This window comes from Pseudophryne corroboree, chromosome 4 (genome assembly GCF_028390025.1).
Source record: "Pseudophryne corroboree isolate aPseCor3 chromosome 4, aPseCor3.hap2, whole genome shotgun sequence".
Taxonomy (NCBI): Eukaryota; Metazoa; Chordata; class Amphibia; order Anura; family Myobatrachidae; genus Pseudophryne; species Pseudophryne corroboree.
Window position 1 is genome coordinate 829882648 of NC_086447.1, and position 15857 is coordinate 829898504.

At 47.7% G+C, this 15857-nt stretch overlaps 1 protein-coding gene across 1 annotated transcript in view; it reads right to left on the minus strand.

Moving 5' to 3' along the window:
* The window catches only part of LOC134910469 (serine palmitoyltransferase 3-like), a 273308-nt gene extending 265075 nt beyond the window's left edge, over positions 1-8233 (minus strand). The window contains exon 1 of the mRNA XM_063918542.1: positions 7811-8233. Within this exon, the coding sequence (XP_063774612.1) occupies positions 7811-7948 (138 nt within the window). The 5' untranslated portion in view covers positions 7949-8233. The remainder of the gene's footprint in view (positions 1-7810) is intronic.
* Between the last annotated feature and the right edge of the window lie 7624 nt (positions 8234-15857).

Below are 15857 nucleotides of genomic sequence, written 5' to 3' on the forward strand. Positions count from 1 at the left end.
GAAATTGGGCATTTTGGAGGTGTTTCCGATCCGATGCTCGTTCCCGTGAGCATCACATCCTCCAGATTGAATATGCTGCACATTCAATCATGTCCGACCCCGCAGGAGTGGCTGGGATCGACCAAGATACATCGTATGCTGTCCTTTTGCATACAATGTATCTTGGGCGATCCTGCCTCCCGGAAGGCTGCCGGGGTGATCGCCTGCGACATGTCAGACGGACATGTCGCGTAAGTGTATGGGGCCCTTTAGATCACTGTACAATTTACATTTAATTGATCCTATTGTTAAATCTGTAATTGACAGATTTGAGATGTTCCTTCTTTCGAGAGAACTCTACAGGGCCCATTTATCAATAATCACATTTGCAGTGCGAGCTGGGCGAGATTAACACCCAAAATTGTGTATGTACTGCCCAAATGCATCATTGTTCCCCTGCACGAGATGTGTTCAGCGTGTAGAGCTGTGCAGTCTACTGAACACGCATGTGCATCTGACAGCTCCGCAAACCCCACAGAAACCTACAATTTCCCAGATCTGCCTGCTAAGCAACTGGGTCTGATCCATTGGCCAGCCTAAATTGTGTGACATTACATTTCCAGTGAGAGGTGTAGAAAGTAGATGTTATAATGGTAAGGGGGCACTAATGTGGCACAATATGAACTGGAGGGCACTGTAATGTGGCATAATCTGATCTGCTCATTATAATGTACTTTCAGGGTATATGCCACAAATATTTAACTGGCAATTTAAAAAAAAAACCTCAAATTGTTGGGGTTTGTTTATGACCGAATTAGGACAAGAACAAAAATGTAAAACTTATCCAAAACTATAAAAATAAATGAATACTGTAAATAAATGATTAAACATTTGTAAATTTTGTTTTCTCAAATGAGGGAACATTACAACCATTACCATCGGACCATCATGACTTTGAATTGCCCAGAGGCTGCTCATCTGTGCAGCCGCCAGGTACAGTACACACCAGGGCACTAATTTACATTTCCCGGACGGCTGCTCCTCTGCAACAGCCAATGGGGTGTCCTGCTGTGCTGACCAATCTGCAGTGATCTGCAGCATGGCAAGCGCTAGGGGAGGGTGCAGGGATGCTGAGGAGCCGGGATGCTTTTTAAAAGAAAAAAAAAAAGTGGAGTTTTAAAAAAGGATATAAAACAAACCCTAGATATAAACATATATTGCCAAAGAAAAAAAAAGAAAAAAAAACAGGTTTATTTAACCACTAAGGGGCAGATCTACATCAAGCCACTAGGTGCTAAGTTTGTACCTATAAAAAACAAAAACAAAAAAAAAAACTGTTCTACAGGAGGAGGAGTGTAAAAATAGGATTTTAATACCTACCAGTAAATCCTTTTCTCCTAGTCCGTAGAGGATGCTGGGGACTCCAAAAGGACCATGGGATATAGACAGGATCTGCAGGAAACATGGGCACACTATAAGACTTTGAATGGGTGTGAACTGGCTCCTCCCTCTATGCCCCTCCTCCAGACCTCAGTTATAGGAACTGTGTCCAGGGAGACGGACATTTTGAGGAAAATTCTTTTTGTTACGCCACGGGTGAGACACATACCAGCTCACACCACAAACACACCGTACAACTAGATTAGCAGGAATACCAGAGAACAGTATGAACGAAAAACAGCAACAAGCCGAACATAACCGATACACAACCTTCGTGTAATCGAAACAACAACTAACAACACAACTGCAAGTAACAGTCTGCACTGGGATGGGCGCCCAGCATCCTCTACGGACTAGGAGAAAAGGATTTACCGGTAGGTATTAAAATCCTATTTTCTCTTACGTCCTAGAGGATGCTGGGGCCTCCAAAAGGACCATGGGGTCTATACCAAAGCTCCAGACCGGGCAGGAGAGTGCGGACGACTCTGCAGCACCGATTGAGCAAACACGAGGTCCTCATCAGCCAGGGTATCAAACTTGTAGAACTTAGCAAAAATGTTTGAACCCGACCACGTAGCTGCTCGGCAAAGTTGAAGTGCCGAGACCCCTTCCTGGTAGAATGGGCCTTCACTGACTTTGGCAACGGCAATCCAGCCATAGAATGAGCGTGCTGAATCGTATTACAAATCCAGCGCGCAATAGTCTGCTTGGAAGCAGGATTTCCAATCTTGTTGGAAGCGTACAGGACAAACAGAGCCTCCGTTTTCCTAACCAGAGACGTTCTGGCGACATAAATTTTCAAAGCTCTCACGACATCGAGAGATTTTGGCACCATCACGGCATCCGAAGCCACAGGCACCACAATAGGTTGATTTATGTGAAACGAAGAAACCACCTTCGGCAGAAATTGTGGACGAGTCCTCAATTCTGCTCTATCCACATGGAAAATCAAATATGGGCTCTTGTGAGACAAAGCCGCCAATTCCGACACCCGTCTAGCGGACCCCAAGGACCAAAAGCATGACCACTTTCCAAGTGAGAAATTTCAACTCAACCTTTCGCAAAGGTTCAAACCAGTGAGACATAAGAAATTGCAACACCATGTCAAGATCCCACGGTGCCACGGGTGGCACAAACGGGGGATGGATATACAGCACTCCCTTCACGAAAGTCTGAACTTCAGGAAGGGCGGCAAATTCTTTTTGAAAGAAAATAGATAAAGCCAAAATCTGCACTTTGATGGAACCCAATTTCAGGCCTGCATCCACGCCTGCCTGCAAAAAATGGAGGAAACGACCTAGCTGAAACTCCTCCGCCGGAGCCTTCTTGGCTTCACACCACAACACATATTTTCTCCAAATACGGTGATAATACTTCGCCGTGACCTCCTTTCTAGCCTTAAGGAGAGTGGGGATGACTTCCCCAGGAAGTACCCTTTCGAGCTAGGATTTGGCGTTCAACTTCCACGCCGTCAAACGCAGCCGTGGTAAGTCCTGAAATACGCATGGCCCCTGCAGTAACAGGTCCTCTCTGAGAGGAAGCGGCTAAGGATCTTCTATGAGCAATTCCTGAAGATCCGGATACCAGGCCCTCCGTGGCCAATCCAGAACGACGAGTACTGCCGGAACCCTTGTTCGTCTTATGATCCTCAACACCTTTGGAATGAGAGGAAGTGGAGGGAACACATATACCGACTGAAACACCCACGGAGTTCACTGCACTGGCTTGGGGGTCCCTTGACCTGGAACAATACCTCGGAAGCTTCTTGTTGAGGCGAGACGCCATCATGTCTATTTGAGGAATTCCCCAAGCCTTGTCACTTCTGCAAATACCTCTTGATGAAGACCCCACTCTCCTGGATGGAGATCGTGTCTGCTGAGGAAGTCTGCTTCCCAATTGTCCACGCCCGGAAGGAAGACTGCTGACAGAGCGCTCATGTGCTTTTCCGCCCAGCGGAGGACCCTTGTGGCCTCCGCCATCGCCGCTCTGCTCTTTGTTCCGCCCTGCTGGTTTACGTACGCTACCGCTGTTACGTTGTCCGACTGAATCAGGACAGGTAGACCTCGAAGAAGGTGTTCCGTTTGCAGAAGGCCGTTGTAAATGGCTCTTAACTCCAGAACGTTTATGTGGAGACAAGTTTCCTGGCTTGACCATTTTCCCTGGAAACTTCTTCCTTGTGTGACTGCACCCCAGCCTCGGAGACTTGCATCAGTGGTCAGCAGGACCCAATCCTGGATTCCGAACCTGCGTCCCTCTAGAAGGTGAGAACTTTGCAGCCACCACAGGAGAGAAATTCTGGTCCTGGAAGATAGACTTATTTTCCGGTGCATGTGCAGGTGAGACCCGGACCATTTGTTCAGCAGGTCCCACTGAAACACCCGGGCATGAAACCTGCCAAACGGAATGGCTTCGTAAGCCGCAACCATCTTCCCTAGAACTCGAGTGCATTGATGAATCGACACTCTTGCCGGTTTCAGAAACTCCTTTACCATGCAATGGATTTCCAGAGCTTTTTCCGCCGGAAGAAATACTCTCTGTAGTTCCGTGTCTAGGATCATGCCCAAGAAGGGCAGCCGAGTTGTCGGGATCAACTGAGACTTTGGCAAATTTAGAATCCAACCATGATGTCGCAGAACCATCAGGGAGAGTTCCACATTTCTTAGCAACTGCTCCTTTGATCTCGCCTTTATCAGGAGATCGTCCAAGTACGGGATAATTGTGACACCCTGCTTGCGTAGGAGTACCATCATTTCCGCCATCACTTTGGTGAAGACCCTCAGGGCCGTGGAAAGCCCAAACGGCAACATCTGAAATTGGTAATGACAATCATGTACCACAAATCTCAGGAAGGCCTGATGTGGAGGATATATATCGGGACGTGTAAGTAGGCATCTTTTATGTCAACTGACGCCATAAAATCCCCCCCTTCTAGGCTGGAGATCACAGCTCGAAGAGATTCCATCTTGAACTTGAAAAAGTTTTCAAATACAGATTGAGGAATTTTAGGTTCAGGATCGGTCTGACCGAGCCGTCCGGCTTTGGCACGACAAAGAGGCTCGGATAGAACCCTTCCCCCCGTTGGGACGGGGGAACCGGGACAATGACCCTCTGTTGACACAGCTTTTGTATCGCAGCATTTACTACTTCCCTTTCTGGGATAGAAACTGGCAAGGCTGATTTGAAAAATCGGTGCGGGGGATGGCAGCTCCTGAAACTCCTGTTTGTACCCTTGGGACACTACGTCTAAGACCCAAGAATCTAAAGTTTCCTTTGTTTTTCCAATGCTAGGCAGCGTGGAGCGTCCTCAGGAGGCTCAGACAGACACTGCCCGGATCCCCCTGCCCAGCTCCCCTTTACCCTGGCCAGTGCACTGTGCAGCGTGACGTAATGTCAGGGGTCACGGTGCGCAGTTTGACACCAGCCGCACGGACATCACACCGCCGCAGGCCACAGCAAGTCGACCGTCCCAGTCTCCCGTCTGGAGGATTGTGGGTTGGCTGGGCGAGGGGGGAGGGGGGGGGGGGGGTAAGGATTGAAATAAATGGCCCGGGATTGGCCACCCCAACTGCCAGTCAGTCATCGAGGCTCCCTACTGCTGTGACTTACGGTGCTGTAAAGTGAGCTGCTGCTTTGCGTTTTTCACAAAAACTGCTCCAAAAGCCCTTTAATACATTCAGGTTAAACTATAATAATGTGAAAACATCCTTTTTCACATTATTTTAGTGGGGGGAAAAAACATCTGCCCCTTACTATGTAGCTCAGATGTTGTGGCCTTTAATTTGTATAAAAATTGCTCCAGTTTTCGTGACGACCTCAAAAATATATATATAAGACAGTGTGTACCTGGCTTTACACCTTGGCATTAGGCATGCAGATTAATGTTTGTTTGTTTATGTGTTATTAACATCCACTAAAAACGTTAATCTTTCTGAAAGCTACACTTTTTACACACAATCCGCTCACCTCTAAATTTAAATAAACTTCATAAAATCGATTCCAATGAACTGGATTAAACTTATTCATTTGCTTCCAGTACTTATTTACTTAAGCAGATATACAACTGAATTGAAAATGTTCTTTCCTAGATACTATATGTGTGCATACAGTATGCTGGAAAATCTGCCAGCTACCACAAGTGACATAAGTACAGTAATTACTATACGACATAGTATTACAACACAGGCAATATTGCAATGTTTGATATCTTTGCTATAAAGCAGTAAGTACTACATATAATCTATAATATCGTGACACATACAGTAGGAAAATAAACCCTGGCATTTAAAACGATAGATTGCAATAGACGACAGTTAAAACAAAGCCTTGGGCAGGTATTAGGTCGCCATGGTAACTGTATACATTACTCACTGATCGGGTAACTGAGAAGGAGTAGTCACAAGTTTGGAAGCACAATTTGAATGGCAGTAATTAGCTATACTGTAAGTTTCGTAACTTTCAGGAAGTGCCTTGAAGGAAATATACGGCCTTACCATTTAACTTTGTATGCGACAGACCACAAGTGGGAGAGAAGAAATCATTTATACTTGTTCAACTCTCAACAGATACTTAGGGGGCGATTCATCAAAGCTTGGAGAGAGATAAAATTGTACCAACCAATTAGCTCCTGTCATTTTTTAAACATAGTAAAATGTACGGCAGAAGCTGATAACATTGTGAGGGATAAAGTATCTCTATCCAAGCTTTGATAAATACCCCCCCCACCTTAAAAAAAAAAAATATCTCAAAAAATCTGCACTTAAGAAGTACTATGAGGTCTGTGTACCAAGTCTTGGAGAGAGATCAAGTGGATGGAGATAAAGTATCAGCCAACCAACTCCTGTCATTTTTCAAACATGACAGTTAGGAGCTGATTGGCTGGTGCTTTAGCTCTCTCCAAGGCTTAGTACATAGGTGGTCATTCCGAGTTGATCGCTAGCTGCATTCGTTCGCTGTGCAGCGATAAGGCCAAAAAAAAAACGGCACTTCTGCGTATGCGGCGCAATGCGCACGCGTGATGTACTATTACAACGAACGATGTAGTTTCACACGGTCTAGCGAAGCTTTTCAATCGCACTGCTGGCCGCAGAGTGATTGACATGAAGTGGGCATTTCTGGGTGTCAACTTTACGTTTTCAGGGAGTGTTCGGAAAAACACAGGCGTGCCAGGAAAAACGCAGGCGTGGCTGGACGAACGCAGGGCGTTTGTGACGTCAAAACAGGAACTGAACAGCCTGAAGTGATTGCAAGCGCTGAGTAGGTATTAAGCTACTCTAAAACTGCACAAAAAAAAAAAACTTTGCCGCCGCTCTGCGATCCTTTCGTTCGCACTTCTGCTAAGCTAAAATACACTCCCAGCGGGAGGCGGCACAGCGTTTGCACGGCTGCTAAAAACTGCTAGCGAGTGATCAACTCGGAATGACCCCCATAGACCCCTAAATCTATTTTGTGAACTACAAATAAAAATGGAGCTGCAGAGATTTTACGGTCAGCGCTCTTAAGCCCCGTACACACGGGGAAGATGTGTGCTGAGCGATCGCACATATCTCTCCCCTCGCTCAGCACACAGGGCAATGTGTGATGAGCGAGGGGGGCCGCTCATTTCACCCAGCGGTGAAATGAGCGATCTCACTAGATTTGGCTTGCATGCATGCATGCCAAATTTAGAGCCGGCGAGAGCGACGCACGGGACCATGCATCGCTGTCGCCGACACCCTACACACGGAGAGATCCGTGCTTAAATTCTAAGCAATCTAGTCAGATTGCCTAGAATTTAAGCACGGATCTCTCCGTGTGTACCCCCCTTAAAGGATGTTTGTGTTGAAAGCAAATATTGCGTTTGAACTGAAGCAGTAACTTTTCCGCATACAACCCACATCATGGTTTCCTTTCCTGTTTCGCAGAAATTGTGAGTACAGGAATTAGGGCAACTTAAAACTCTGCACAAAGCAAATCAGTCTTTACCATTGCGCAATGTAAGCACTAGCAGGCTGTGACATGACAAACAAAAGGGGGAGGAAATCATTTCTGACAAATGTTTGCATTAATTCTAAATCAGTGAGCGGACTGACAGCCGCAATCGGTTACATAATATAATTCACAATGAATAACTGCAGATTACAAACTACATACATATTACTTCCTCATTCTCTTAGTACAGTAGACTCAGATGCTATGCAGGGATAGGATTGTGATCTCACACCTAAATACAAGTCATGATGCAGGGTCTCAAGCAAGTAAGTACTAAGTATAATTAATCAGGGGCTGTCCAATCTGAAGCACCTTGTACCAGATTTACCAGCACAAGGAATAAATAAAGGAGTATTAAACCTAATGGACAAGCAGAGCATTTCCTCTGAGGGCATGTAATAAGCACATGGACTGGATCTCCTACCTGCTGTACTTTAGACACCCCGTTCTTCTTGGACAGCCCGTTTGGATGACCTTGGTGGTGTGCTTTGTGTGATCCATTGCAGTAAGCAAGCTTAGGCTCAGCCATGGGAGAGAACTGTGCGGCACTCACAGAGCACATACATACAGAAAGTAATACAGCAGCAGCCACAGGTACTGTAGCAACCAGTCTGTCGGCTTATTCCGGGGATGGGTGTGGCGATGTGACCAGCCCTTCCTCGTCCTAGATAGCACTCCTTGCAATTAACTGTCACCTTTGTACATCTTGAAAGACCTCTAGGTCAATGAGATGCAGTTTTGCAGCTCAGCGGGTTGAGCCCACTATTTTGAATCCTTGGGGTCGCGACTGTAAAGTCGCAGAGAAGCAGACACTTGTTCAGTCGCAGAGAAGCAGACACTTGTTCAGACACTGATTGCTGCAGGAATGACTGTGGGCGAGTGTTTTAAAGAGATATTACATCAGTGAGGTGTGTTTGGCAGTGCAGTTGTAATCTGAGAGCAGAAAAGATATAAATAAAAAGTGAATTTTTAGCTAATTATTTACTGTGGGAGGGGGATAATGTAATCATGTTTACCATTTATAGGGTGGGATGTATTAGAATACATCGCCGCCCGCCACAGCGATGCTAATCGCATATGTGCTAACATATGCGATTAACATCGCAATGTGATGACAGAGGCCCCCCACGATATCTGTGAGAAGGTGTGCGGGGGTCTCTGTCACCTCCCAGCACCGGAAGGTGACGCCAGCAGTCAGTCTCGGGCTCCTCCTCCTCCCTGCAGCCAGAAGGACCTCCAGCTGTGTTGCTGGGGGAGGAGGAGTTTGGGTTCCGGGACCACGGACTGCCTGCACACAGAGCGGGGCGGCGGGATGCGGTAAGAAGCCCATAGGCTTCTATAGGGTATCGCCATAAAAAGATGGTGATACCCTCGGCATCGAAAACCCGGCACATATGAAAATGCAGTAAACCCCCTGAAAACAGGGGTTTTACCGCATTTTCCCTTTAGTACATCCCACACTTAGTCACTTGTATGGGCTGATTCTGAGATGGGGAAGCGGTTAACATACCACCGCACGGGATCCCGGCAATCACAATGCCGACGCCGGAATCCAGCATAGCGGTACAATGCCGGAATCCCGGCGAGGCAGGTGACTCTGCCTCTATGGTTGTCCACGACATCCATAGAGGGAGAATATAACCTGTGGCGAGTGCAGTGAGCCACCGTGCCCACAGCGTGGCGAGCCTGCAAGGGGCTTACTAGCGCTCGCCCCACGCTACCAGCATCCCGGTGGCTGGGATACCGCTGTTGGTATACTGACGGCCGGCATCCCGACCAGCGGTAATTCATACTGAACCCTGAGATGCAAATGCGATTTTATGGCTGAGCGCATCTTTGTGTATGCAGCGCCCCACCAGCTCCATCTTTAAGCCCAGCAACCATCACTAACAACAGCATTTACACCCCCCCCTATGCCAGGTGCAGGGGATACAGCATGCACCAGGCGTACACACTCAGAACGGAGAGCAATACAGCAAAACAATCCGATGATCTTATGACGGGCTGATACAATGTAACTATATATCGTGCCCACGTACACACAGCATGATCTGCGATGGCACAATATATCATTACAGGATTAATGTTAGTGAATCATATTACATTAAATATCCTATTTGATGTGCAGCACATCCGATGGGAAGATTCAACCACACAATTCATCAAACAAATTAGGTGGAATTGGGTATACACATTGGCCCTCATTCCGAGTTGTTCGCTCATTAGTGGTTTTCGCAACGGAGCGATTTGTCGCAAACTGCGCATGCGCAATGTTCGCAGTGCATCTGCGCCAAGTAAATTTGCCAAAAAGTTAGGTATTTTACTCACGGCTTAACAAAGAAATCTCTTCGTTCTGGTGATCGGAGTGTGATTGACAGGAAGTGGGTGTTTCTGGGCGGAAACTGGCCGTTTTATGGGTGTGTGTGAAAAAACGCAGCCGTTTCTGGGAAAAACGCGGGAGTGGCTGGAGAAACGGGGGAGTGTCTGGGCGAACGCTGGGTGTGTTTGTGACGTCAAACCAGGAACGAAACTGACTGAACTGATCGCAATGTAGGAGTAAGTCCCGAGCTACTCAGAAACTGCAAAGGAATTTCTATTCGCAATTATGCGAATCTTTCGTTCGCAATTCTGCAAAGCTAAGATTCACTCCCAGTAGGCGGCGGCTTAGCGTGTGCAAAGCTGCTAAAAGCAGCTAGCGAGCGAACAACTCGGAATGAGGGCCATTATATGATGGTCACTGTGATCTTGCCCAATATATTGTAAAGTGTGCACACAGCTTAACTCTGGCAATGCACACACAACATGCCCAGGTGATGGTTTTCAACCCATTTCCCGTACAGCAAAACATTGCTGAAATACCCCAGGCTCAGGTGTGTATGCAGGTGTGTGTGCACACTGCACACATTGATGTGCAGTATGCAAAATAAAACTTTTCCTAGTAAAATGTGCAGGATACGGAGATCATTCAGGGAATTGTGGTGTTGTATGGAGGGGACAGGACTAAAGGGTGCAAATTTGTGTCATTACGCCCTGTCCCCTCCTGCAGACCCACGAATCACAATTTTGGTGGTGGAGCCCTAGTGATGTGCAGCCTGGCCCTCCCCCCAAAGTGGTAAGCAGCGTCTCCTCTCCTGGCTTTTTCGGGAGACCTTAAAAGGGGATCAGTACGAGATCCCGGCGTTCGGGATCTCGGCGGTCAGGAGACAGACACCAGGATCCCGACAGGCGGTCAATTGACTGTCTCCCTTTAAAAGTATGACAAGATGCAATTTACTACATACTACTACCCCTTTCACACACAAATCCCATTCAGAGATAGTTTAATGAATACAGGTTCAACCCACTTTGTACCTATTCTTACCTCTTTCAAGTCAAGGCAAGGACACAGGGAAAACCCATGTTGATTATGTGACCCTGATTATGATCCAGGTCCCATAATGTGATGGTGTAATGGTAAGCAATACTGCCTCACAGCACTGAGGTCATGGGTTCGATTCTCACCATGGGCCTAACTGTGTGGAGTTTGTATATTCTCCCCATACTTGCGTGGGTTTCCTCCAGGTACTCTGGTTTCCTCCCACAATCCAAAAATATACTGGTAGGCTAGTTGGATCCCAACAAAAATTAACCCTAGCGTGAATGTGTCTGTGTGTACATGTGATAGGGAATATAGATTGTAAGCTCCAGTGGGGCAGGGACTGATGTGAACGGCCAAATATTCTCTGTAAAGCGCTGCGGAATATGTGTGCGCTATATAAATAACTGGTAATAAATAATGAACCATTCGCATGATCAAACTGGGTACCACCCCCACCTCACAATCCTGATTTAAAATATCTGCAGGTCTGGAATGTGTTTAAAGCTGCTATGAATATTCGTTGTGCGATAAGTAATGGGCCCTACACACTGGCCGAGCTGCCCGACGGCGGATACGGCCGACGAGCGACCCGGCGGCGGGGGGGGCAGTGACGGGGGGAGTGAAGTTTCTTCACTCCCCCCGTCACCCGGCTGCATTGAAGTGCAGGCAAATATGGACGAGATCGTCCATATTGGCCTGCATGCACAGCCGACGGGGGACCAGCGATGAACGAGCGCGGGGCCGCGCATCGTTCACCGCTGGAGGCTCCACACTGAAAGATATGAACGAGTTCGTTCATATCTTTCTAACAAATCGGCCAGTGTGTAGGGCCTATAACTCTTTGATTTCAAGCAACTTGAGTTTCCGGTCTAGCAGTTCTTTAAAGAGCCATTAGGCCTAAAATACGATTTCCCCCAAAGCAGTACAGCTACCATCTTCTAGTTATCAGTGATGGCTTCTCATGATTTTAAAGATAAATTCCCCTCTTCAAGGTTTCAATCAAAAGGGAAACCCGAGAAAAACAAAACATTGCACAAATTACATAGTAAGCATAGTGAATTAGTGTTGTGAGTAAACGTAAATGTACCATCTTAACATTACCAAAACAAAGGGGATTTTTTTTTTTATAACAGACTCTACTAGACACTTGTAAAAATAACCCTCCTCCCCAAATTCTCTTGGTTGGGTATCGGATCCAGTAGTATGACTAGTATGCTAAACCTCAGCTGGCCAGTACTCTGTCTCTTTGATGCTAGCTCCAACCACTGCTTTTTGGGCCTTATTAAGAGTTGGACGCAGCCAGTGCGTTCGCATGCAGCGGCCGCGTCTATAGAGTGCGTACGTGCACCTGCTATAGTGCGCATGCGTGACCTATATAGATGCGATCGCTTGATGATTGACAGACGATGGGCGTCCAGGGGCGGCAACGCCATGCCAATTGCCTGCGTTTCCTGCATATGGAAACATGGCGGCGGTGACCTTGCCTACGCAGCCAAGCTGCACAGGAAGAAGTCGACCTCTAATCGATGCATTTGCAATTAAATTGCGAACGGATCGCGGGGCAGTGCCACACATGCTGGGCGGCCTTGCCCTGTGCTGGGCAGCCCCCAGCATGTGAGTATATGGACGCAGATTTTGCTGTGAGAGCGAATTCTGCGCCCATCTCTGAATTACCCCTCATATCGACAATTATTAGGCTATGGGGTAAATTTACTAAAGCTTCTAAAACACACAAGTGGTGGTCTTGCCCATAACAACCACCAGATTCTGTCTATCAGTTTCTAGAGTGCTGTAGACATGGTATTCCCAACCACCTCAGTCCTCAAGGCACACTAAACAGTGCAGGTTTTAGGGATATCCAGGCTTCAGCACAGATGGTTACATCAGAATAACTGAGGTACTAATTAAGTAACCTGTGCTCAAGCATGGACATCACTAAAACCTGAACAGTTAAGGCCCATACACACTGGGCGATTTTGAGCTCAAAATCGCCTAGTGTGTATGGCCGGGCGATGAGCGGTGAGCACTAATATGGTAACGCAGCAGGGGGTGTCACGCTTCCTACTGCATTACTGATCCGAACAGCGTACAAGGATCCAAGACGCGGTATCGGATCTTCCCCAGCACCTTTGTGCGGCTTGCGGAACCCATGGAGATGCGCAAGCTGCCTATCACAGAGGCCAGGTTATCTTTGTGCAACAACGGAGATCCTTGGCTTGTTCCCTTCTCCTAAAAGGCGACGACACGCCTCTGTTTTCACCAACGGAGCCCGTCGCCACCTCCAAACGGCATCAGACTGTCAGTCTGATGCCATCCCTGCATCCTGTGTTGCAGGACTCGTTCACGTACGCACAGAACATCGGTACGGCGACCATCTTTACCCGCTTTTTTTTTCCTGCTGGTAAAGGCCCTTCTCTATCTATGCCTGCCAGCCCCAAGTAGTTCGATGATTAGAGAATTGTGGTGCTCTTTGATACCTGTACTCTATTTTTGTTATTTATTTACTATAATGCTAAGTATGCTTTCTATGTAAAATATGTTTCATGTTTCTCATACGCCCTAGAGGATGCTGGGGTCACATCAAGAACCATGGGGTATAGACGGGATCCGCAGGAGACATGGGCACTGTAAGACTTTCAAAGGGGTGTGAACTGGCTCCTCCCTCTATACCCCTCCTCCAGACTCCAGTTTAGAATCTATGCCCAGCGAGACTGGTTGCACACTGGGGAGCTCTCCATAGTTTCTCAGAAAAAGACTTATGTTAGGTTTATTATTTTCAGGGAGAACTGCTGGCAACAGTCTCCCTGCATCGTGGGACTTAGGGGAGAGAAGCAGACCTACTTCTGTGAGTTTCAAGGCTCTGCTTCTTAGGCTACAGGACACCATTAGCTCCTGAGGGTCTGAACGCTAGGTACGCCTAGATGCTCGTTCCCGGAGCCTGCCGTCACCCCGCTTGCAGAGCCAGAAGTCAGAAGACGGGTGAGTAGAAGAAGATCAGAAGACTTCAGTGACAGCTTTGAGGTACCGCACAGCGGCCGCGCTGCACGCCATGCTTCCACACACAGCGGCACTACAGGGTGAAGGGTGCGGGGGGGGGGCGCCCTGGGCAGCATGTAAATCTCAATATGTCCTGGCAAAAGTGGTTTTTAAGTGCCTAGGCACTGAATCCGGTCCCCCGCCAGTATAAATATTTTATAAAATAGCGGACTGAAGCGCGCCATTGAGGGGGCGTGGCTTAGCCCTCACAGCTCTCACCAGCGCCATTTTCTCTCCACAGAGCTGCAGAGACGCTGGCCTTCCTCTCCACTGCTGTACAAGTAACAGGGTGCAAAACAGGGGGGGGGGGGGGGGGGCACAGTATATTTGGTGCTATTTAATGTAATATTAAAGCGCTAACAGGTCTGGGGCTTTATATAAAAGTGTTCAGAACCGGGATAAGCGCTGGGTTGTGAGCTGGCAAACTCCCTCTGTGTTTCTCTGACAGGCTTTACTGTGGGTCTGTCCCCTATATGCCCAGTGTGTTTGTGAGTGTCTGTGCAGGTGTGTCGACATGTCTGAGGCAGAGTGCTCTTCCCAGGAGGAGACTGGAATAGGGAAAGAAACGGCTGTGGGAGTGACCCTGTCGGCACCGCCGACTCCTGATTGGGTAAATGTTTTGAGTGCTTTGAATGCGAATGTGGCTCGGTTGAATAAAAGATTGGATAAATCTGAGTCTCAAAACCAGGCATGGAAAAAATCCGTAGAGGATGTGTTGTCCCAGGTTCAGACCCCCTCGGGGTCACAGAAGCGTTCATTTACCCAGATAGCAGATACAGATACCGACACGGACTCTGACTCCAGTGTCGACAATAGTGATGCCAGATTAAATCCAAAACTGGCTAAGAGCATTCAGTACATGATTGTGGCGATAAAAGACGTGGTACATATCACGGAGGACCCTGATGTTGCTGATACAAGGGTCTGTATGTTTAAAGGAAAGAAACCTGAGGTAACGTTTCCTCCATCTCATGAACTGAACGCTCTTTTTGAAAAGGTTTGGGAAAATCCTGAGAAGAAGTTTCAGATTCCCAAGACAATTCCGGGGGCATATCCGTTCCCCCCTGGGGTTAGAGAAAAGTGGGAGTCACCCCCCACTGTGAACAAAGCTCTGTCACGGCTGTCCACAGTGGCGCTTCCGTCTCCTGACACGGCAGCCCTAAAAGAACCTGCGGATCGTAAGCAGCAAAATACATTGAAATCCATTTATGTCACTACAGGTACGCTACTCAGACCTGCCGTTGCGTCAGCATGGGTGAGTAGCGCTATTGAAAAGTGGGCAGATAACTTGTCATCTGAGTTTGATACCCTGGATAGGGATAACATTCTTTTGACCCTGGGTCATATCAGGGATACTGCAGCCTACCTTAAGGAAGCTGCGAGGGACATTGGCCTTTTGGGATCAAGAGCCAATGCTATGGCAGTCTCAGCTAGGAGAGCATTGTGGATTCATCAATGGAATGCTGATGCTGACTCTAAGAAGGCTATGGAGTCTCTGCAGTATAAAGGTGGTATCTTGTTTGGTGACAGCCTCGCTGACCTGGTATCTACGGCTACCGCGAGTAAGTCATCCTTTTTACCTTATGTTCCTGCACAACAAAAGAAAACGCACCACTATCAGATGCAGTCCTTTCGGCCCAATAAATACAAAAAAAGGACGAGGGTCTTCCTTCCTTGCTTCTAGAGGAAGAGGAAAGGGAAAAAGGTCACCGGCTGTGGCAGGTTCCCAAGAGCAGAAGTCCTCTCCAGCTTCTACCAAATCCACTGCATGACGCTGGGACTCCTCTGCGGGAGTCCGCACCAGTGGGGGCACGTCTCCGACTCTTCAGTCATTTCTGGGTTCGTTCGACCCTAGACCCATGGGTATTAGTAATAGTGTCCCAAGGGTACAAGCTGGAATTTCAAGACGTGCCCCCTCGGAGATTTTTCAAATCAGCCTTACCAGCTTCTCTTCCGGACAGGGAGGTGGTATGCGGTGCTATACAATAACTATGTCAAAATCAAGTCATTGTCATGGTGCCCCCGTCACAACAGGGGGAAGGCTTTTATTCGAGCCTGTTCGTGGTCCCGAAGCTGG